General features: G+C 36.4%; 1 protein-coding gene across 7 annotated transcripts in view; it reads right to left on the bottom strand.

The window, feature by feature from the left end:
- MINDY3 (MINDY lysine 48 deubiquitinase 3) overlaps positions 1 to 19,363 on the bottom strand; it is an 80,786-nt gene extending 61,423 nt beyond the window's left edge. For 4 of the 7 annotated variants that reach the window (XR_004060018.1, XR_004060019.1, XM_030940629.1 and 1 more), the window contains exons 1-4: positions 19,040 to 19,363; positions 7,786 to 7,865; positions 2,737 to 2,797; positions 961 to 1,134 (exon numbers count right to left, since the gene is read on the bottom strand). Coding sequence is in view for 2 of the 7 variants with exons in the window: in XM_030940629.1 (XP_030796489.1) it covers positions 961 to 1,134; positions 2,737 to 2,797; positions 7,786 to 7,865; positions 19,040 to 19,133 (409 nt within the window). In the remaining 5 variants the exon portion in view is untranslated. The remainder of the gene's footprint in view (positions 1 to 960; positions 1,135 to 2,736; positions 2,798 to 7,785; positions 7,866 to 19,039) is intronic. The other 3 variants (XM_030940634.1, XM_030940633.1, XM_030940632.1) reach the window with 2 other exon arrangements.
- Between the last annotated feature and the right edge of the window lie 4,823 nt (positions 19,364 to 24,186).

Genomic DNA, 24,186 nt, shown 5'->3' on the forward strand with positions numbered 1-24,186 from the left:
CATTTTAACTGCAAAGGTAGGAGAAAAAAGACACTGGCAACACAGAGACATTTTAGTCCAGGGAGGCAACAGCTTCTTACAGATAATACTATATGGAAAGAAAAATGTGTATCACATACAATTGAAATGTACTTTTAGGTAGGTAATCTCTCTACAAAAAATTTCCACAGAGATGACAGTTAATGTGATGCTCTGTGGGTAGAATAAGTCACTTATTTAACACTTGGGACTACCAATTATCAAAAACCATTAAGTAGCAAGATTACTCCTGAAAAGCCAATCAGAAAAGCAACTCTTAACTATCTTCCGTACCACTAGCTGTCTCCATTTCACATTGGCAGCTTTCGGGTCAATTACATAAGAATTTTCAAAAGTTAAAAACCACAGAATATATAAGTTTTATGAATAATGAGAATAGCTATTATTTAACTTATCTTCAATCAAGGTATGAAAAACTTAAGGCATAACTAAAATTGCCTTAAAATAATCTATATGTATAAAAATAATCCAAATAATTCAGAAGGAAAAGCAACAGCTTGCAACGAAGAGAAATGTCCCCATCTTTGCTCTGGGAAGCAAGTAAAGATAAATTTATGAAATTTTCTGATGTCAAAAAAAACTTTTTTTGCAATACCAAAGCAAAACATTAAGGCATCTGAAACTGAAGTATATCATTATTTCTAAATAAGAGTTCTAAAGCTCAAAAGAGATTGTTATCAAGCAGAAGTTAACCAGAACATTTTAAAAAGTTTAAGAGATGCATTTTTTTGCAAAAATGTAACGTCTTCTAGTAATTAAAATAAATGAAATGGAAATAAAAAATATTAAGGCTCAGTAACTAAGCTTAAGCTAGAAAAGAATACATGTTATGAAAATGTAATTTTTTATTCAAAATATTCAATAGATTCATTAAAACAAAGGAATAAGAAAAAAACTTCAGGAAATAAAAATGTATCTTACAAGAATGTTCCACTTGGCAACTAGACTCTGCAGGACTCCCAGAAATACTAGCAGTTTCCTCAGTTGTCTTTCCTCTTAACCATGAAACCAAGCAGTATGATCCAGAGTGGTCACAACAAGCACTTTCTAAAATATCACACAAGGTATGACAAAGGAGTTCCTTCTGCTCTTCCTCTAAAAATAACCAAAGCATAAGTTATAACGGTTTCCTCTGAAAAAAAAAAAAATTCTGTCATAAATAACAACAGTAAGAACGTGTTAATAATGAAAATCAAGCATTTTAAAAACAGGGAAAAAATCTCTAAATAGATTTTAAATTATGTTTTAGAAAAACAATGTGTTTGTGGATTGAAATATCACTTTAAATAAAGCCATCCAAACAAAACCAAGTAGAAAAAGAATCCTGAAAAATGCAGAATTAAACATTATGAAAGATCACAATCTGACACTGATCATCACTTTCTTAAACCTTTAGCAACTGCAGCATTTAAGCCATGAGGTTTCCTTTACTGCAGAACTGAGCACAATGGAAAGGTCTGTTGAGACCTCTATTTTCTCCCCTCACTCCTGAATTAGTCTAAAGTCCTGGATCACCCTGTCCCAAAGGGATAATAGTGAGATGAGATACCGTCAGCACCTATGTTACCACAATGCATTACATCAGCAGACGCCAGCGGTTAGAATACAGATTGGAGCATCCAAATTTGACAGAAAATAGTGCAAATGCTCAGACCATCTCTTTCTGAACCTTAGCCGCACTCTCTTTTCAAGCAGTATTACTCTCAAGAAGTAGTATCACTTTCTGAAGCTTTCAAAAATTGTATGATGTAAGGAGGTTTCTGTCTCTCCTAATGGATTAACAGTTCTTTAAAGGCAGGAACAATGTTGTTCCTTTATAATCACCACAGCATTTATGACACTTACGACAACGCTTTACAAATATTTTATCAAAGTGAATATAGTTCTGTGTAAGAAACAGTATGAATTTTATTAAAAGTTCAACAATAGTATCTCAAATAGTTTCTTCTCTACTAAGATTTTTTATTTCACCTATTAATTTAAAACTTATGGAAGTGATACCTTACCTCTTAAATTCAAAATCATTAGATTCTATAGTCATGGTTTGGAATGTAAGCTGTTACATCCTTAGATACAAAACTGGGATTGTAATATGTCCTACTTTCTTCCAGAAGGTATTGTGAGGTTCACAGGAAATTGTGTACGTGAAGGAAAGATCTTTGTAAACTGTCACATGGAATGCGAATTCTTATTATAAGGTGGCATCACATCTCTTTGGGTACAGAAGTTCAAGTTACAGAAGCTATGACAGTTTAATTTGCAACTTCATCCAAAATTATTTGCAGTATTTGCATTGTGTAAGGCATTATACTAAAACATGCAGGAATATAATGATAATTCTGAGGTCTTGCCCACAGCTAAATAAGACCAAAAAAGAAAAATGACTATTCTTATTGTATGCTGCTACCTAACAGTTCTAAGAAATGCACTATGTTTTAGCAAGAAGCCAAAGGTTTTTCTTAGTTATACCATCATCTCTTATAACCCCTGGTTAGAAAACCAAATTTGGAAATATGAAGTCACTGTTCACAACACTTTCTAAAACATTTTAAGAGGAAACTTCAGGGAAAAAAAAATCCCATTGATACTTAATTTTCTCAGATAATTGTAATTAAACTATTGCCAATGAATCCTGCATAGATCATCTCTATTAAAGCAGAGGACGAAGCAAAAGTTTTTAAAAGACAGCTATCATACCTGAACAATCCCGCCAAGAAGACTTCTCAGAAGAAAACAGGAGCTTCTTCAAAAGAAATGCCTTTACACAATTGAAGCAATAATTAGTGAAATGCATTATAACTATACATCATATCATTCTTCAATTTTAAAATGGAAAAAAATCATTTGTACCCCCTTTGTAATCTTTTGATTAGTTCTGTAAAGATATCAAATGGGTTCCCCTCACATTTGACAGAAACTGTGCAGAGTTATTTATTCAGAGTATACTACTATAAACTTGATTCTAGATTCATAAAATTCTTCTTCTTCCACAGTACATATTTTCTGACAACTAGAAGAACTAACTCACATAACAGAATAACTGAAAAGCACAGAAACTTACTCCTCTATTCACAAAGTGAAAGCCCTGTAGAACAGGAACAAGTCTACATTTCATTTAGATTCCTCCAGGTAAAAGAAATCTAAATATAAAAGTGGTTTTGTTCCCTTAGCCTTCATCTATGACACAAAAGTAACACTATTACAGTCACCACTTTATTATCGGGAGCTCAAGAGTAACTAAAAAAGCTACAAGATTCAGAAGAAAAGAAAAATGGATTTCTAAACTTCCCCTTAAGCGAGTCAATGATGTTACATTGGTTAGTTGATAAAAAGCTGCATAGGGAAGTGTCTCCTTCTCAAACTGTAGTTCAACGGTAGCTACATCCCAGTCACCTGACTTGTTTAAACTGCAGATTCTTGGGCTCCACCTACTCTATCTGAATCTCTAGAGGGCAGGTCCAAGAAAAACAGGTTACAGTGATGACTTTTCCTCACCTGTGTTTGAAAGTATTAGTGTACAGATTAGGAAGACTGCTTTTTAATCAGGCAAATTTAGGTTTGAATCCTGGCTCCACTATTACTAACTAAAAATAACTGTACAAACTTTAAAAGGTTACAGTGAGGATTATATGAGAAAATCTATGTAATGCACTTAGCATAGTACCTGGCACCAATAAACAATTCAAGGTATTACAATAAAAAACTAAGTAATATTCCATTTATGTAGGCATAAAGTCTCAAATACTGTAATCAAGTGCTTCTGATTTTTCCCCAAAATGGCAACAACCATCAAGTGGAACAGTATAACCACATCACAACATTTCAGAAGTGAGATGGGGAGATTCATTATTTCACTGCCAATACAACTACTGTTAGCATTCTGACATACTTCCTTCCCATGTTTTTTAATACCTAGTTTTAATTTTATTACAAGTGGAAATCGTAATGGGCATATGAATGTATTTTCTGTTTTTCTACAGAATTCGTAAGTATAATTCTTAATCACTACTTGTCTATCAAGCTATTTATTAAAATTTACTTATTAAATTACACTATTGTGCATTAGATTGCTTGCAATTGTTTTGCTACTTTAATATATAAGCTCCTTCTTAAATACAACTTTTCCATATTAAATATTTCTTTAGAAAAGAGTCACAGAAACACAACTATTGCATCAGAATCTGCATTGTCATGGTTCCAATTATAGTTTAAAATTCCTTCCCACAATCAAAGTACAAATTTGTACTATATGGCAGCATATGAGTGTGCCAGCATCGTCCCACCCTTACATGCACTGGCATTTGTAATTTTATTTTTAAAGATGAGAAAAAGTAAGAAATAGAATCTAGTTACAGTTTTATTTTTACTTTTCTGGCTTCCTAGTGAGGGTGAGCATCCTGATTCTTTGGCCGTAAAGCATCATTCCACCTGTTACAACTGCACATCTATGCCCATTTCACCCCTGAATCTTAGTGTTTTTCTAATTAACTTCTACAAGTTATTTATATAAGAAAGACAATATCCCTTTGTTGCTAATATTTAATGAAAATATGTATTAGTTTGGAAGTCACTGTTTCTCTAAGAGTGTTGATGATACATTAAGTTTTCTTATGGTTAAATATTATTCCAAAAATATATTTGATATATGGTACAAAATGATCTAAACTTATCTTCCCCTCAAAGTGCTAACAAGTCATCTGGATGGGATTTATCAAACTTTATTTCACCACTGATCTTAGTTCCTTCTTTATTCCTGGTGTGATAAATTCCAGGTAAATGGTTACAGGTAATGAGGTCTATGATTATATTAGCTATTTGGTTCCATTATTTTGCCTATTCTTTTTAAACAGTATCATGCTCTAATTTTTATACTCTAAGAAAGTTTTAATATATGTACTTGCTCACTTCTGGTCATCCTTAATAACTTAGTTTTGACTTTTAAACTGAAATATTAACACAAACAAAATTCTTTACAAAGTGTACGTGACTCGGCCAGGCGCGGTCGCTTATGCCTGTAATCCCAGCACTTTGGGAGGCCAAGGCAGGTGGATCACCTGAGGTCAGGAGCTCAAGACCAGCCTGGGCAACATGGAAAAACCCCATCTCTACTAAAAATACAAAAATTAGCTGGGTGTGGCCGGGCATGGTGGCTCACACCTGTAATCCCAGCACTTTGGGAGGCCAAGGCGGGTGGATCACGAGGTCAGGAGATCGAGACCATCCTGGCTAACACGGTGACACCCGTCTCTACAAAATACAAAAATTAGCCAGGCGTGGTGGCAGGCACCTGTAGTCCCAGCTACTAGGTAGGCTGAGGCAGGAGAATGGCGTGAACCCTGGAGGAGGAGCTTGCAGTGAGCCGAGATCGTGAGACTGCACTCCAGCCCGGGAGAAAAAGCGAGACTCCGTCTCAAAAAAAAAAAAAAAAAAATTAGCCTGGTGTGATGGTGCGTGCCTGTAATCCCAGCTACTTGGGAGGCTGAGGCAGGAGAGTCACTTGAATCTGGGAGGCGGAGGCTGCGGTGAGCCGAGATTGCATCATTGCACTCCACCCTGGGCAACAAGAGTAAAACTGAATCTCAAAAACATAATAATAATAAAATAAAATAAGTAAATAAATAAGTAAATAAATAAAACTTTACGTGACTTTTTTTTTTCCTTTTTAGAAATGGGGTCTCACTCTATTGCTCAAGCTGGAGGGCAGTGGCATGATCATAGCTCACTGCAGCCCTGAACTCCTGAGCTTAGACCCTCTCCTTCGAGCCTCTTGAGTAGCTAGGACTACAAGTGTGCACTACCATGCCCAGCTAATTTTTTCAATTTTTTCAATTTTTTTTTTTTTTAGAACAGGGTTCTCACTATGTTGCCCAGCCTGGTTTTGAACTCCTGGCCTTAAGCAATGCTCCTGCCTCAGCCTCCCAAAGTGCTAGGATTATAGGTGTGAGCCGCTGTACCTGGCCTATGTGATTCTTTTTTTTTTTTTTCTGAGATGGAATTTCACTCTTTCGCCCAGGCTGGAGTGCAGTGGCACGATCTCGGCTCACTGCAACCTCCAGCTTCTGGTTTCCAGTGATTCTCCTGCATCAGCCTCCTGAGTAGCTGGCATAGCACCCCACTTGCAAAAATAACTACCACTACTGAAATATACTGTATTTTACAAAACAGGAAACTCCTGTGGTATACCCTCCATTTAACTATATTCATGCACTACTTGCAATAAAAACCTTGCTATTACTGACCAAGAGGGGCAGTATTTATATAATCTAATTTACATATGGACATAACAAAGGAATCTTCAAATTCAGATAACATTCCTACTAACAACCAAAATTTGTTTCAGTTACTCAGTACAACAGCTATAATTACTAATTTATAGTTAAATTTCATTCTTCACATTCCATAATTCCAAGGCAAGATTCAGACATTCAAATTTTTCTTCATTTAAAAAAAATTCTCCTAATGCAAAAAAAAAAAAAAAAAACTTAAAAAATGATCTATAAAAGATATATTTTCGAATCAACCATAATTTTTTTCTTTACAAAAATATATTTTCGGCAATGTAAATATATAGAGTATAACCTCTGAGAAACAATTTACTTTGAAGCCAACAGTTTAGCAATGCATCTTTTTTTTTTTTTTTTTTTTGGAGACAGAGTGTGCTTTTTCACCCAGGGGAGTGCAGTGGCGCGATCTCGGCTCACTGCAAGCTCCGCCTCCCGGGTTCACGCCATTCTCCTGCCTCAGCCTCCCAAGTAGCTGGGACTATGTACGCCTGCCACCACGTCTGGCTAATGTTTTGTATTTTTAGTAGAGACGGGGTTTCACCATGTCAGCTAGGATGGTCTGGATCTCCTGACCTTGTGATCCACCCACCTCGGCCTATCAAAGTGCTGGGATGACAGGCGTGAACCACTGCACCCGGCCAGAATGCATTCTTTATACCGAAAGAATAATAAATGCCACATTAAATATATATTTTCAAAACATGATGGTTAAAACAATAAATTAGCTGTAATTTTCATAACAGTTCTTTTATGACAGTTCTAAAGTTACACTGTCATTCACAGACATCAGTATTGCCTTAAACTGAGAATTCAATTCTTAGTTTTAACAATTTAACAGTTCATAGCGAATCAGCCTTTGAAATTCAAACAATGTAACACATCAAGATTCCAAATCAAATAAAGACATTTTGATAAATCCTATGTTTTGTGCAAAGAAAAACTTTTGGTTTTTGAAATTGTTTGAAATCAGTTGTTATAAATTTCAATCAGAAAAGTCAAAGTTATGGCATAAAATAGTATAAGCTGCCAACTTATTTCAAACTTGAAAAAGTTATAGGCCATAAAATATGAAATCATCTTCAACTTTAGGAAAATAACTTTTATAGACTGAACAAATGAAAATAGTACAATTACAGCGATTGTACCTATCTAAAGTATAACATGTTATTACTTAATAGGATCTCTATATTAAAGATGTCAAGAAACTTCCTAATTTTCTCAAAGTCACGAAACACCTATTATTTTCCCTTGAAAATATACTCAAAAGGCCAGTGTTGTGCAACTCATCAATATTCTGAATTCATTTTTGTTTTGGATATTTATTGTAATATACAAGAGTAAAAGTTAAGAGTTAACTGATCATGTCTCATAATTACTATATGGAGTACAGACATTAAAAAACAACAAGTATGAAAGATTTCAACATGTCCCTCTAAGGAGTTGGTAAAGGAGTCTATGTTACCTGAACAGGTGCAATAACAGCACAGGGGCCACCTTCAAACTGTTCTAATGCAGATCCCTCTGATTCACTAAACACAAACCCTAAAAATGAAAGCAAGTAGCAAAGATTAAAAATATAATTTAAGTAGCAGCTAAAAGAATCTTTCATGTACTTTGCTTTGAGAACAATCACTTATCACAACAGCAAAATACCTTCAAGTCATGAGATGCAGATTAAGGAACCTTTTGAAAAAAAAAAACAATAGAACCTATGCTCCCCCACCCCAAAATGTACATAAGAGTACATATACCCACACAATTTTGCACCAAGGAACTCCTCTAGGAGGATAAAGTATGGACTTTAGTAAAATGACACTAAATCTGACTTTTCGTCTGAGGAGGACTGTTAATCTACTAAATTCAAACAATTTTTAGAACTCTTTAAATACCATATCATTGTATCATTTCAATCTTTCACTCACATTCTATAAGCTAAAAATTAAATGGCATCAGCCAAGCACGATGGCTCATGTCTGTAATCCCAGCACTTTGGGAGGCCAAGGCAGGTGGATCACGAGGTCAGGAGATTGAGACCATCCTGGCTAACATGATGAAACCTCATCTCTACTAAAAATACAAAAAATTAGCCGGGCGTGGTGGTGGACACCTGTAGTCCCAGCTACTTGGTAGGCTGAGGCAGGAGAATGGCGTGAACCCAGGAGGCGGAGCTTACAGTGAGCCGAGATCGTGCCACTGTACTCCAGCCTGGGCGACAGAGCAACACAATGGCATCATAGACAGTACATGTGCTTATATTGGCTCCACCTTAATTTACCTAACCAGCATTGATTAGGTAATGCTTAATTACCTAACCAGCATTGACTGATAGCAACTAGTGGAAGTTCTTCAGAGGGCCCTAGGTGAGAAGTTGGGAGAACCCAGTGACCATCTGGATAACCCTTTGAAGATCATTTCACCTGCTTGGGCCTCAGTGTTCTCATTAAAATAATCAATCCGAATTCCAAAATGCTAAGCATCTATAAATACCATTAATTGTTACTATTCAGTCATTCAGCCAAATCACTTCACGTTAATGAACATCTGATATTATGCCAAACATCCAGGATATATGCCTGGATGACAGAGTCTCTGGTCTGGAGGAGCCACTAGTCCAGGTGAAGAGAGACATACAAACAGATAATTACTAAAATAAAGGAATAAACGAATGTTTATAAACAGAAGAATGCAGAGTATTGTGGACACAGAAAGGCATGCTCTAGTCTATCATAACAGGTAACTTCGAGGCTCATCTTGAACAGCAATTTGCCAGACAGGTAAAGGTGAAAGAATAAAATTCAGCTACAGAAAATACCTTAATTAAAGAAATAAGGTTTTCCAAGAGGAGAGAATGTTTATAAATCAGAGAAAATTTAACATAGCTAAAGAGTAGCATGGGGGTAGGATGGAGGTGTCAGCAAATGAGCAGCAGGAAAGATGACAAGTGGTTAATATTGCAAAGGGCCAAAGAGCCAGGACTTAACCAGCAGAGATCTTTCAGTAAAACAGTAATATCATCTTACTGGCCTTTTTTTTTTTTTCCTTTTTCCTTTTTTAAAGGAACAGAACCAGGAAGAAGTTGTTTCAACATCCCTATAGAGATGCTGCTGACCTAATGAAAGCAACATTAGTGTGGAGAAGAGAAAGTATATTCAAATAATATTTCTGAGGTAAAAATAAGATTTATTTAGTATGTTTAAGTGGGGCAATGGCTTGGTACAAAAGAAATTAGAGCTGTTTATGAAGTTTCTAGCTTGAGACACCAGATGAGAGCAAAGGAGAGGGTGCCATTCCATCCCACCTCCTCTATCTTCAATCTCTTCCAGAAAGCATATAAACATTTATCTCACATATTAAAACAAAACCTTAAGATTCCACCAAAAACTCCAACCAGCACTCCATCATTCTTGTCCTCCCAAAGCCCAGCTAGTCATCTATATATACCCTGTTTCAATTTTCTTACCTAACTATTTACTTAACCCTCACTAATCTGGTTTTCAACCCATGAGTGAACCAAACTCATTCTCACCCAAGTTCATCAGTGACCAGTACAGGCTAGTTACCAAGTCTTATCTTATTTAATCTCCCAAAGAATCAATCTGAAATGCTGACCACAAATCTGAGAAACCTTTGTCCCTTGGCTTTTCATTCCAAGTTTTGCTTTTCTAGTTCTTCTGTCTCCATGATCACTGCTTTTAAGTGCTAATGTTCCCCAGGTCTTGGCTTTAGGATCTAAGCTCATTTCATTCTATGCATTCTTCCTGAGTAATCTCATCTACTCTCAGTAATTCGTAATTCCCAAATACAGGCCAGATTAGAAACTCCAGACACAGACAGAGTCTAAGTCCCTTAACGTGGTCCTGTATAATCTGGCTTCTGCCTGCATCTCCCTCTTCACCCTTTGCCATTCTTCCTTTCAGGACTCTGGACACACTGAGTTTCTTTCAGGTCCTGAGATATTTCGTTTTCTCTCTGTCTCTTACCCTTTGTACATGATGTTTCTTCTGCTTAAAACACCTGCTAACCATTTCTCTGGAAAACTCAAACTTTTTAGGTTTCACCCTAAGATAAGGTCTTCCTGCTTCAAGGCTTCAAAACATATCTTGAACATGTTCCTTTCCATCCCATCTCCAGTCCACTTTATAGTTCAAACCACTATAATCTTTGACCTTAAATACTGTCAAGAGTTTCCAACCACGTCTCCCTATTCCTTCCTCCCTCCTGTCCAGTCCCCAAGTATTCACCATAGTTGCCAGAAGAATATTTTAGAAATGGAAATCAGATTTTGACACAGCCTGCTTAAAACATTTCAATGGCTTCTCATTGCAATTAAAATAAAACTCAAACTCCTTTTTGTGGTCTGGAAGACACTGTATGATCTATCAATCCAGCTGACTCTGTTTACACTTACAGTCATTATCTGCTGTGACCTTAGGTCCTCAGAACATCCCAGAGACTTGACCTGTAGCCTCGATGCTTACTGTTTTCTCTACATGAAAATGCTCTTTCCTCTACTCTCCATATAGATAAATCCTTATTTGTCAGGTCTCAGTTTAGGTGTTAATTCCTCAGAGGGATATTTCCTTACAAACCTATGTAAGTAGTCTCTCCCGTCATCCCCCAGCACAACCAGTACTTATCATAATCTGTAGTTATTGTTTGTTTACCTGTTAATCATCTGCCTTGCCTGACCGGTGTTATATCTGTGTTACTGATCACTGTTTTCCCGCAGTATGTTGTATAGCTATTGCTCAATTAATGCCTGTTGACGTTTTGGCAGGGAAGATAATGGCCTGTGTTTGTTTCTAGGAAAACCAAGTTCAGTCTCAAAAATGTGAGGTAACTATTTGGCAACGTTTAGAAATCGGAGATGTAAGTGTGTAGCTCAGGGCAGGACTCAGGATTAGAGGCAGCAATTTCAATCACCTTAAACATGTCAGTTAAAAGTGCATGAGAACCTGTAGAACAAAAATAATGAAGTTGGGAACATTAAAAAGTGAGCAGAGACTGAGTCGGCAAAGAAGACTGACAAAAATTAGAAGGATAAGAGAGAAGCACATTAACTGAGCTCTTAGGAAGGAAAAATCAAAAGCAAAGGGTAGTCAACTATGACAAACGCTGCTGAATAAAGATACAAATTAAAATACTAGATTAAGCATGTCACTGGGAATACTAAAAATATAAATTTACAGCACTGGGGAGAGTAGCCAAATTTTAAAGGTTGAAGTGTAATTCGGATTAGAAAGAGAAATAGTAAAAGCAAACTACAGTTGGCCATCCATATCCATAGGTTTGGTGACCACAGATTCAACTAAACACAAATGGAAAATATTTGAGGGTGATTAAAAAAAAAAAAAAAGGATGGTTGGGTCTGTCTTAAACATGTACAGACTTTTTCATATCATTCCCTAAACAATACAATGTAATAACTATTTACATAGCATTGACATTGTATTAGGTATTGTAAGTAATCTAGAGATGATTTAAAGCATAGGGGAAGTTGTGTGTAGGTTATATGCAAATACTGCAGAGCGTCTATGGATTCTGGTATCTGCAGGGGGGTCCTTGAACCCACTACCCCTCGGACACCAACAGACAACTATATTCAAGTTTGGCGGAAGGGAAAAAGAATGATAGTTTGAAGGGTAGTTGGATCAAGAATTATTAATTTTGTAGGCTGAAGGGCATGACTTAGAAAAAGGAATGAACGATTATATGGAAAACAGGAAGTTTAAGGTCTCCAAGTCCTGAAAAAGAGCTGAGAAAGACTTTTAAAGGTGGTCCACAGATACCTCTGGAAGTCCTAGAGACCTTTCAGCGGGCCCACTGGAGGTTACAATTATTTAAATGATAAAACTAAGACATGATTTGCTCATTTCGCTGTGTTGACATTCACAGTGGTGGTACAAAAGCTATGGTGGATTACATTGCCGGTTCCTTAGCACAAATCAACACAGGAACATCAAGCTGTCCTAGTGGTCACTGTCCTAAAAAACACCCCCATACCCTCACACAACTACAGAGCCAATTTAAGAACACACTTACTGCTGCAGTCAAAACTACTAATTTTATTACATCTTGATCTTGAATACAGTGTCTTTTTAAAAATATATTCTGTGGAACAAAATGGAAGCTACCCATAAAACACTTCTGCTACATACTGGGTATGATGCTCAAAAGTTGTCTCAAGGAAAAGTATATGTGTAATTTTTTTTTAATTGCAAGCTGAACTAGCTACTTTTTTTTTTATTTAATGGAGTGTTACTTTTACCTAGTATAACTACCAATAAGCTACAACTATTCAGACTTGAGTATCTGGCTGACATTTTCTCAGAAATAAGTGAGTTTGACATTTCAAGGAAAATAGCCAGTGATAAAATTTCCAGCTTTCAAGCAGTAACTCGGAAAACTTGTGTCCACCACTGTGAGTCTGACAGCTTCTCAGCGCTTACAGATCGTTCTGATGAGCTCACTGGTAACAGAAACAAACATGACTTCTAGTGTGGTTATCATGACATACATTAACATTTGGAAGATTGTCAGTAGACCAATAATTTCCAAGTCACTGATGCATACTGTTACAAATTAATGCACAGGTAAGAGATCCACTTGAACTGCAAGACAGACCAAAGGATTTCAATTTAACAGAGGATGAAAAGTTATGTGATTCAGTTTTAGATTTCGTATTGCAACTAATCTCTACAATACTCTGACGTGTCAAGTTTTGGTGTGGTATTAAAGAAGATTACGTGTAATTATCCAAAAAGGCTACTACCATACTTCTTACACCTTTTCCAATTACATATGTGAGGCCAGATTTTCTGCATCCACTTCAACCAAAACAATATATTGCCACAGACTGGAGAAGCAGATGTGGGAATCCAGCTGTCTTCCAATATGATAAACATTAAAGAGATTTGCAAAAACGTAAAACAATGCCAAAGTCTCACTAAGTTTTAACTTTTTCATATTGAAGTCCTCAATAATTTTTAACACTGTAATGGGGACCTGAGTTCCAAAAACTTGAGAGCCACTGGCCTAGCAGAAGAAGTAAATTTTAGAAAACTTTTAAGTTAAACATATGAGGAAAAATGAAAAAGTGAAGAGGTGTTACATATTGAGAGTGAGAGGAATGAGAAAGGTACAGAATTGAGGAAAGTGTTAATTCCGAAAAACGTAAGGAAAGAACTAACAGAAGCACTGAGGGCTCAGCTAAGATTTAAGTATTGGTGCTGGACACAATTTTCTCCAGCAATACATAGCAGCCTGGAAGATCAAAAATAGGACAAATGGAGAACTGGAATAGAGAAGATGCATGGAACAAATTTAATAAGGAAAGTGACAACTAAGGTTTCTGGTTATGTTAAAACAACCAAATTTAAGGTCCAACCTAGGAAGAAGAGATGAAATCTTCACTGTTTGGCCAGCTCTTCTCCTACTGAGAATAAGGAAAGGGCCCCAAGTGTTGTACCCAAGTGCAGAGATGAAATTAAGATCTGCTAAACTTTTCGTGTATGAAATTAAAGTTTGAATTAGTAATGGATCTTGCCTTCCTTAAAAATTTAAATAATGTAACCCAATTATCCATGGGTGGGGCTTTTACTTGGAACTGCATTATAGTGAGTTGCTTTTGCACTCTGAATATTAAAAATCCGTGGAGAGAATTCTAAGCAGTTATGCTTCATGCCAATTTCTGTTTAATTCCAATATACATGTTTCAGTGTGTTAAGTGATAACGGACAAAGGTCATTAGAGCCAAAATGAAATAAAGTCAGCTAAATGAAAATTAAGTATTCTATCCTAAAACAGGACTATGCTAAGTAGACTTCTCTTTTTATAATAAGGTTTTACTTAAGTTTGAATTCCTCAGGACACAGCATTACTTTTCTTGTCAAGAGTTCTCATACTCAATTATTTCCTAGTTTTAGAAGGACTTAACTTACCATAAATGGCTGTTTTTCCTGATTAGGTCTGAAACCATCCATCTTAAAACACCTAATCATATGTATACAATTTCATATCACATTACACAGTACCAGATATCACAGAAAAGTCTTTCTCATTTTCACATTTTATAGCTCAGAACCAGGGTAAACCTGAGCCATGAACCTCATCGCAATTTTTCAATTTCTTGTTTTCATATTACTTACTATATATATATATATATATATATATACACACACACACATTATGCACACCATTTTGACAACTATAGCTTCTACAATTCTAGTCTTCCACGTAAACAAGGCTATAGAAAGACTTAGTTTGACATCCTGGCTGAGTCAAATATCTCAACTGGACCTCTCATCTTAAAAAACGAGGATAACTACATTTGTTCTTTGCTATCTTTCAGGGTTGTTGCAAAGATTAGGTAAGATTTTCAAAAGCTGTAAAATATAGTATAAATATATTATGATAGACACTTTGAAGTATTTGAATAAAACAAATTATATATTCAAAGTACCAAGGAATTAATTTTGTCATATATGCTTACCAATTACGAATTACAAAATATTGGCTGTTATGCAAATCATAATTTAGGTATGTTGAAGAAAGGAAAAACCTACATAACAGAATGTTAAAACCTTCCAAAAACAAAAAAATATTTGAAACGATGTGATCCACAGTATTAACTTCATTTCGGAAGAAAAATTAACGATGCTGGTGTTATCATTTTATTACTTTGATAGAATAGTAAACCACATTAAAATAAATACCCAAACATGCCTTTAAACCTTAAATTAACCCAAGTGTATTAACTCCTAATATATTTTATATTTATATTTTAATGGATCCCTCATTTTTCCTAAGTTATTTGCTAAATCTCATTATGTAACAAAAATTGTGCTACACTGAAAGCCCAAAACTCTAATTTCAATCAACTACACCTACACGCCCCTCTTCCCCTGGGGAAAAAGAAAAAAAAAAATCCACCCACTGCACTGCTACAAATAGTGAAAATAAGTATCTCTCTTTCTGACTAGTCTTTAGGAGAAACAATAAAATAACTGGAAGAAGGAAAATAATTGGAAGAAGGAAAAATGGCTTCTAAGAGTTTACACTCTCCATCCGGTGTCAGCAAACTACAACCCTCATCTGCTTTCATGTTTTGGAATGCAGCCACACCCATACTAACTATGGCTGCTTTTGCTGCAATAGCATTGATGAGCTGAGAGGCAATAAAAAGGCCATTCACCCTTTAAAGAAGTTTGCCAAACACTGAGCTAAGCAATCAATATTGAAAAGAAAATAAATTCCAAATAAGTCAAAATGTTTTTATTTATACAAGAAATGCTACTTCTGTCAGGTCTAGCTGATTCTTATTTTGGTTCTGTTGGGTTGTGGTCAGTCTGCCCACTTCTTACCATCTCCAGTACCACTACTCTGGTCCAGGATGGCATCTTTTCTCCCCTGGATTGCTGCAATTGTCTCTTCTCTGATCTTGTCGTCCCAATCCACTACAGTCTATTCTCAAACACAGCAGGCAGATCAATCCTTTAAAAGCTTGTCAGGTGGTATCTCTCCTTTGCTCCAAACCTTCGAAGGACCCCCGTTTCATGTACAAGATGAGCGAAAGTCCTTCTAATAGCCTAGAAAGCTTTACATGATTTGGGCCATTTTATTTCTAACATCATCTTTTATTATTCTCCTTTTCCTTTATTCCCACTCCTGCCACACTACCTTCCTTCTTGTTGCTGGAACAGATCAAGCGTAGTTTGTGTGAAGTGTTTTGTAACTACCATTTGTTCTGCCTGGAGCACTCTTTCTTCCGACTTCTGCATGACTAGCAGAGTGACTCCAAGTGTTTGCTCAAACCTCATCTTAAAATAAGGCCTGCCCAGGACACCCCACCCAGAACTCCATATCTCCTCATCTTCAAACTATTTATTGTACATGTGTAATTTATGCTACATTATATTTACTGTTTGTCTTCCCTCCCACCCTACTGACTCTCAACTGTAAGAGCTTGGAATACTGATATAGTTTGTGGGAAGGGAGAGGATAAATAGTGCTAATGAGCTAAGGAAGTGAAAATTATATGCTACTCTTTAAAAAGTATTATAGGCAATTGAGCAGGAGGGAAGCAGAGAGGAGAATAAATTTTCAAGTTAAAATAAAACCCTGCCAACTTTAAGCCCTTAAATTACATGGCTTATTGCCTTTAAAATTAAAACTGCCCAAAAAAAGAAAACGAAAAACACCCCACATTTTTTTTAAAACGAACAGGATTTGTAGAAGAGAATTATCTAAAAATGTCAAGCCAATTAAAAACAACTATGTGCCACTCCTGCAGCTTATTGTTTTAGCAACCATATCAAAAGAATTTAAGTTGATCAATCAATGTAATTTCATAGATGAAATATCTCTAGATATAATTGTATAAATATTCACGCCAAACATCTTACACCTGTCTCTTGCTTCCAGAAGACTAATGAGACTGCAGTTGTCAACTGGAGACAGTCACAGACTATGAAATAAAGCCAGAGTTGATGTCACATTAGTAATGCAGCAAAGCAGTGTCTTGTGTCTATTCTCATAATCCCAAAGGACTGCCACAGCAATATTTAGCAATGGCCTCAAAGAACAAACAAATGAATACAACAGTTAACATACCAAAACCAATAACAGGACCCCTCTGATTCAGAGGTGATAACTTCAAAAATATATGTTTGGTTGCCTTAAAATCTTAATCAGTGTAAGGCCTTGAAGACTTACATATTCAAAATATAACTAACTGCACTCTATAAACGAAAAAAGAAAGAAAGAAATCCTTTATTTTGAAATGGTACTGACGGAACTAATCCTGTTAAAGAATTTCTGCATGATTAAAGGTGGCAGAGCATTCTAGTAAGTCATTATAAAGTCCTATTGAGAATAATGATTATCCATCAAATAAACAACTAATTGTAATTGTCGGGAAAAAGCCAAAGAGTGAATTTGGCTTAGTCTACAATTAAAATAATTTAAAATAAATATAAAATTATTTTTTAAAATAATATAAAAAGAGCTACCATATACTGAGTGTTCACTATATGTCAGATAGTGTGCTAAGCGCCTACATTATTTACATGGCCTTTAATCCTCACAACAACTCTATAAGGTCTATTATCCGTACTTTACAGAGAAGGAAACTGAGACTTAAATAAGTTAAATTGCATGAACCTGAATCTATTCCAAAGCCTGTGCTCTTAACCATTACTGGAACTGCTGCCCTGAATCTTCCTTGCATTTGCATTACAGTATAAATATAAACGGGGCTGAATATTATCTTATTCTATTCTGTAAAATGTTTTATAAATGTTAACTGATTACAATGGAAGTAAATTTTTTCTTAGTCTTTCACAGTATTTTAGAGCTGTTTACTATTAGAATAAGTAAGTCAAAATGGGAAGTGTTAAAATAAAATCTCCCTCTAAGGTGCCCAAGATTAGGTAACTGACATAATTCAATGTGGGAAAAAAAGAGCCCAGGTCATTACATGTAGGGTTTGGAAACTCCAAGGAAGATAATAAAAACAGAGGTGTATTAGGAATTGAGACCTGGAATCCATTCCCAGTTCTATCAATTTGTGCAAGTTTGGCCCAGTCATTTACCTTCACAACTAATTGTTTTCATCTGCAGAGCAACAGTGAGGGACTAAATATCCCAACTTATAATACATCATAATTGTAATTTTACCAGCTCTTAAAACAAACATATCTGGGAGGGAAAGAGCGATTATGTAAATCTTGAATTTTTTTTACAAGATACACGTTTTGAAATAGGGGTTTATATTTACTATGCCAAAATTCCCCCAGTCTATTTAGGGAACAGGTGTTCTCTAAATAGATGTTTTAATAATAATATTGTTTTACATACATAAATTATTGACCCTTCTGATTCAAGGTTATGCTTTTAACCTCATCATCATCTTTCCTAAGTCACCTTTAGGAATGTGTCAGTTGTTTGCCTATCGAAACTTAAGAATTAGGGATAGTTACCAGTATAAAGCGCCCAGCCTGTCATGGTGCAGGAATTCAATAAATGCTTCTTTTATTTCAATATTATTTGTACTAAGACTCTTTATATAAGTAAAAATCCTGTCTGGGTTACAAGTATACCGATATAGGAAGTACTATGATCCATATTCCTTTTTTAACAGTGACAGATAATAAACCATATCCAAAACTGGGATACTTTGGGTCAAGAGTAAACTTTTTAGCAAGCAACAGTGTTTACAGAGTACCACACCTTACCACAGAATGACAATATAAATAAAAAACTGCTTTTTGAATTAGCCACTTGGACTTTCCCGTGGACGTCTCTCCTTCTCACCAAAAATAGACCAACCACCATCAATAGAAGCTCTGTTAGGGGGTAAAGATGGGGAAGGCCACAGCACCCTTTGAGAAAGTGGCACCGGGGCACGGGGCGCACCTTCCGTGTCACGCCCTGCAACCCAGCAAGGGGCCACCCCCTCCTCCTCCCCAGCCGAAGGGCAGCCCGGAGGATGGAAGAGGCGCTGCGGGTATTTAGTGGCAGCTGTAACCTTTCTCCTACTCAACCTCTCCCCACCAAGGCAAGGCAGGGCGTGTCTAGAAAGTCCAGCTTCAGCGCTGAGCACGGCGACTGGAACAGAGTGCGGGGCGCGCGAGGGGCTGGAGCGAGAGGCGTCACACGCGGAATCTCGCAGGGCAAAGGAAGCAGCGGCTGTAAGTGAGAGAGCCCCGCCAGGGTACCTTGCGTCCAGCGGCAGAAAATGGTGTCCGAGAGACCGGGGCTGCTCTTGGTGCCCCACACCAGCTCCATCAGCTCTTTAGTCAGTTCGGACATGATGGGAAACGAGCGGGCGGGTCTTCGCTTTGCGGACTCCTGCCCCGGAACATGGGGAAGGGGCAACTCCAGAGACAGCGGCTGTGGGACGGCGGCGGCAAACGAGTTGGAAGGTGAGGCAGGAAGAAGGAGAAGGGGCTGAGAGCCACTTGCAGAGACCGCGCCTGTCAAGCCAGGTCCGGGGAGCAGCGAGTTTTCCGTGCCGGAAGTGCTAGTGCCACTTCCGACTCCTCTTTAACTCCCGCCCCTTAGAAGCTGAGGGCCCGGAAGTGCCCTCCCCGGAAGTGAAATTGGAGGCGGAAACAGCCACGGAAAGCGGTGGAAGTAGCTTCTCTGCTTTATGAACCGTCTGCGACCCTTTGGTGGGGTGGTAGTGTTTTATTGGGAGGGGGCGTCGGCGTATTTCTAACCTCCAGGAATACCTCCTTCCTCTAGGCACTGCTGTGGGCTCAGCTGGAGGCTCTGAAGCCCAGGCCCTAGGAACTAGAACATATGCCCCTTGCTTGTATTTTACAATATTAATTTTTTAAAACTAGAACTATAAGGAAATGGTTGAGTCACAGTGCGGTAACATCCTTGCCTTTTTAAGGCACTTCTCATAAGCTGGAGGCTGTTCACCTCTGTACTTCAATAAATCAAAGTCAGACCAACTAGTACCTGAAAACATGGCAAAGAATGTGGCATAATGTGCATTAGAAATGCTTCTACCAGCTGCAACACAGAATTACAAGGTATTTGTAGGGAAACAGATTCAAAGCAACCTGTTTGTAAATGTTACAGCATTCTCATCTCCAGTTTTTGAGACTGCAGAGTGTGTGGGCAACACCTGGACTAAAGTTTAGGTTTTACTAATTAACTAGCAGTTAAATTGAGTTCATGTGAAAACTTACGTTTGTGCTGCTTAAAAAAAGAGGGCTTGTATTGCCCAAGCCTTGAATTTAAAACAAAAGGGCAAAATCTGATTTAAAAAGAAAATATATATATATATATATATATATATTTATATATGCTTTTATTTTGGTTCTGTAAGGTTTTTATACTCCTTGGAAACCATATTACTTTGGGATGCAGTAATGCATAGTTAAGAGGCCAAGCTGTGGGTCATACTGGCCCACATTCCTACCTTTTGCACTTACTAGCAAGTTACCTACTCTCTACCTAGGCTTTTTTCTTTCTAAAAGGGAGATTGCATACATTTCATATATTGTAAGGAATAAATGGAAAAAGTAACACATGCAGAGGATTTGGTGTACTTCCTAGCACATGGAAGGCATTTATGCAACAGTGGATATTTTTTTTACCTGAAGAAGCCATTTTGTGGGAATTTGATGCAACAGTAGTTCTGACTTTTTTACTCATAAATTCTAGCCAATTGTATTTTAGTATAATACGTTATGTTCTTTAATTCCAAAAACATGCAATTTCATTGTAGAATACCCTTGCATTTGGCTAATTTAAAATCTTTTAGATTGCAAATAAGGTTAATTTATACTTTATTTCTAGCTATTTTTTGCTATTTATACGTTATTTCTAATTTTATTTTAATTAATTTTATTTGTTCAGTACTCTTTACTGTAATTAGGGGGACTTGCCCAAAGTGCCTGTACTAGAGCCATAGCATTCCTCTTGATCTTTATTCCCTCTAGAATATTCCTTGCCTTATTTTTGCAAATCAAATCTTACCTATCCTTCATGTCATAGTGTGCATGCCACTTTTTAATAAAGCTTTCTCCAATCATTACAATTGAAAGTAATAATTATAATTTCTGAAGCTTCATAGTACCTTATCTGTAACTTGCTTATGACAGTTCCTATCATCATTGTATTTGCAAAGAATTATTTGTTTTTCTCTTGGGATATAAATTCGTGGAAGCAAAGAGCTGTCCATAATCCTAGCAAGAGGCCTTGAACATCACTGGATCTCGATAATTATGATTCAAAGGAACAAAACTTGCCTTTACTGGAAATTAAGAATTCATTGCCTCTCAGCAAGTGAGAGATTGGGGAAGTAGTACTGACTGCTCCAGTTAAATATCTAATATTTGCATGCTGATTACAATTTACATAATTCTTCCACTTCCTGAAAGACACAGAAGAGTCTATGTACATAGAGCTCATAACTGGCAGACTTCTAAGTTCAGAGGTGTTTCCACATTTGACTTTCTCCATTAATATATGGAAATATTAATGGTATAGTATATATAACACCACATTTGTTTCCTTTCCATTAATATACAGATAGTAGTTATAAGTTTGATTAGTTATGAAAAAACAAAAAATTGTATTTTCATAATGTATTTTTTAATGAGAAATTTTTTGATCTATGATTTTTCTGTTTCCAGCTACAGTGATGCTAGTAAAATTTTGATAGACATTTATAGTAATGTCCTTTCCACTTTCACATTATAATGCTTTTTTTTTTTTTTTTCTTTTGGAGACAGAGTTTTGCTCTTTTGCCCAGGCTGGAGTGCAATGGCGCCATCTCGGCTCACTGCAACCTCCGTCTTCCGATTTCAAGTGATTCTCCTGCCTCAGCCTCCCGAGCAGCTCGGATTACAGGCACCCACCACCATGCTGGCTAATTTTTGTATTTTTAGTGAGATGGGGTTCCACCATGTTGGCCAGGCTGATCTTCAACTCCTGACCTCAGCCTTGCAAAGTGCTGGGATTACAGGGGTGCACCACTGCACCTGGCCCACATTATAATTTTTATTTGAAATCTTTTAAATTTTTTAATTAGCAGTACATATCTTTAACAAGGAATATTTTACTGTTAATTTATTGCTTAATTATTCATTAGGTATAACATTTAAATCGAAATTAATATTCATTAAAATGGTTATTATTCAATAATTATCTATAAAATAAATAAATGAATCACGTTTTGCATCTATACCTGGTGCTGGATGAAAATGCCTTTCTCTTGTTATAATGACTTGGAAAATTATGTAAATGTTCTTTGATGTATTTGTAACACTTCATATTATAGCATATTGTTTTTCTCAGGACTGTCTATGGTTTTGATTAAACTTGTATCACTGAGGTGTATATAGGTTGTATTAATAATCTTTCACTTCCTATTTATATGTAAGTTTTATTAATAATACTTCTGTTTCTTTCAAATTCAAGTCAGGGTGCTTCCATAAAACTGGGCTGAGATTTCCATTATAATGAATTCTTTTTATCCATCTTTACTATTTCAGGCAACAAAATTAATTACTCAGCATTAAACTCTAAGTCTCTGTTTAATTATTTTCCTGTCTTTCCTCAAAGTTTTTTTGCCAAATAAAAGCACAACAGCTTTATTACCTAGTTCCTAGCAACTAACATGAAAAGTACAATTCTCCAGTTGGAAACCCTGGACTCCTAATTTAGTGTATTTACATTACTCCTTATCTAGAATAAATCAAATCTTTCAAAAACTCACCCTGTAATAAGATTAATAACTTTTAGATGGGTCATTAAAACAACCCCATACTCATTTATTAATAAAACTTTTTCATTTGTATGTCCTCTGCCTTCCAATAGCAGCATAACTCTAGCAAAGCAAATGAAACTACTTCCTTCTGCATCATCCTAACCTTACCTCAGCAGGATAATACTTGTCCAGCTGAGCATACAAGTCCCTTTCAAACTCACCAACATCATATTCAAGGGTAGCGTAGTGCATCACTCCCCAATGCATCTCCTACCGACATTAATACATGGTGGCAAAGGGGATCTGTCATTAAAGGCTGGGTTAAGTAAACTTAAACAAGCCTTGTAACTCTCCAAGAGTGGGGATCATGTTTGATGTTAAAAGACATTTGAATCATTTCATTCACTGAACTTCTTAGATCGTTTATGTTCTGCAAAATACTGTTAGGGAATCACGGGTCTAATGACACAGTCGCTTGAAATGGAATTAGAAAATCTGAACGTTAGTCCCTATATGGGCAGTAAGTGTGATGTTCGGTGGATCATTTAACTAGCTGCACCTTGCTTTCTTCATCTGTAAAATAAGAGAACTAAATTTAGATGATTTCTTAAGGTCATATTCGCTGCAGGTCCTGTTCACTTCTGTGATTCTGAAAAGTGGCTGTCTTTAACTTGAAATGTACGGGAATAATGGGGAGAAAAAGAATATTGAAAACATATATGGAGTAGACAAATAATTATGGCATTCTTTACTAAGACAGAATAAAAGAGATTATTTGCCATTTTAGCACTTGTGTTAACATTATGAAATGAAAAGATAAAATTCCAACTTGTACATTAACACAAGACTGTATAAAGTAAGCATATAATATTTACACACTTGGATGTGTCATAGGCACCTCAAACTCAATACGTGCCAAATTAAACATGACTCTTCCCACAAACCCTGTTTATGGTTTACTCTCCATGTTTCATATATCCGTGAATGGTGCCATGATCTACCAAAAAGCTCATTCCTTAATGTTCTCAATTGTGATAGAATGAATAAACACCCTCTTTGAGGTTCAGTTACCACATTCATAAAGGGGACTTACTAATAATTGCATCTTACAATGATTGTGATATTTAATAGGGAACATTAGGCATGAAAGAAATACGAGCATTGAAAAATACTATTCTTGTGTTAGCTTTATTAATGATTTAGGCAAAACATTATAAAGGAGCAAAGATGGCATATGAATTATTTCTGCATTGAAATGGGGGAAAACCAGAGAAGTTTGAGCTGGATAGAATCTTGACTAGAGAAGAAAGGGAGGATGCGCGTTTTATGCTTGAAATACTCTCATGGCAGAATCTTAGTGTTTGTGTTAGTGAAGAGAGATTAAGTCAGGAATATCAGGCTAATGGACAAAATTCTGTCCCTCCGAAATCCATATATTGAAGCCCTAACCCCTAATTAAACTGTGTTTGGAGATAGAGCCTTTAAGAAGGTAGTTAAGATGAAATGAGGTCCTAAGAGTGGGATTCTAATCCAATAGAACTGATTTCCTTCAAAGAGGAGAAAGAGATACCAGAGCATGATGTCTCCCTCTATATAGAAAAGGCCATGTAATGACACAGTGAGAAGGTGGCCATC

This window comes from Rhinopithecus roxellana, chromosome 11 (genome assembly GCF_007565055.1).
Source record: "Rhinopithecus roxellana isolate Shanxi Qingling chromosome 11, ASM756505v1, whole genome shotgun sequence".
Taxonomy (NCBI): domain Eukaryota; kingdom Metazoa; phylum Chordata; class Mammalia; order Primates; family Cercopithecidae; genus Rhinopithecus; species Rhinopithecus roxellana.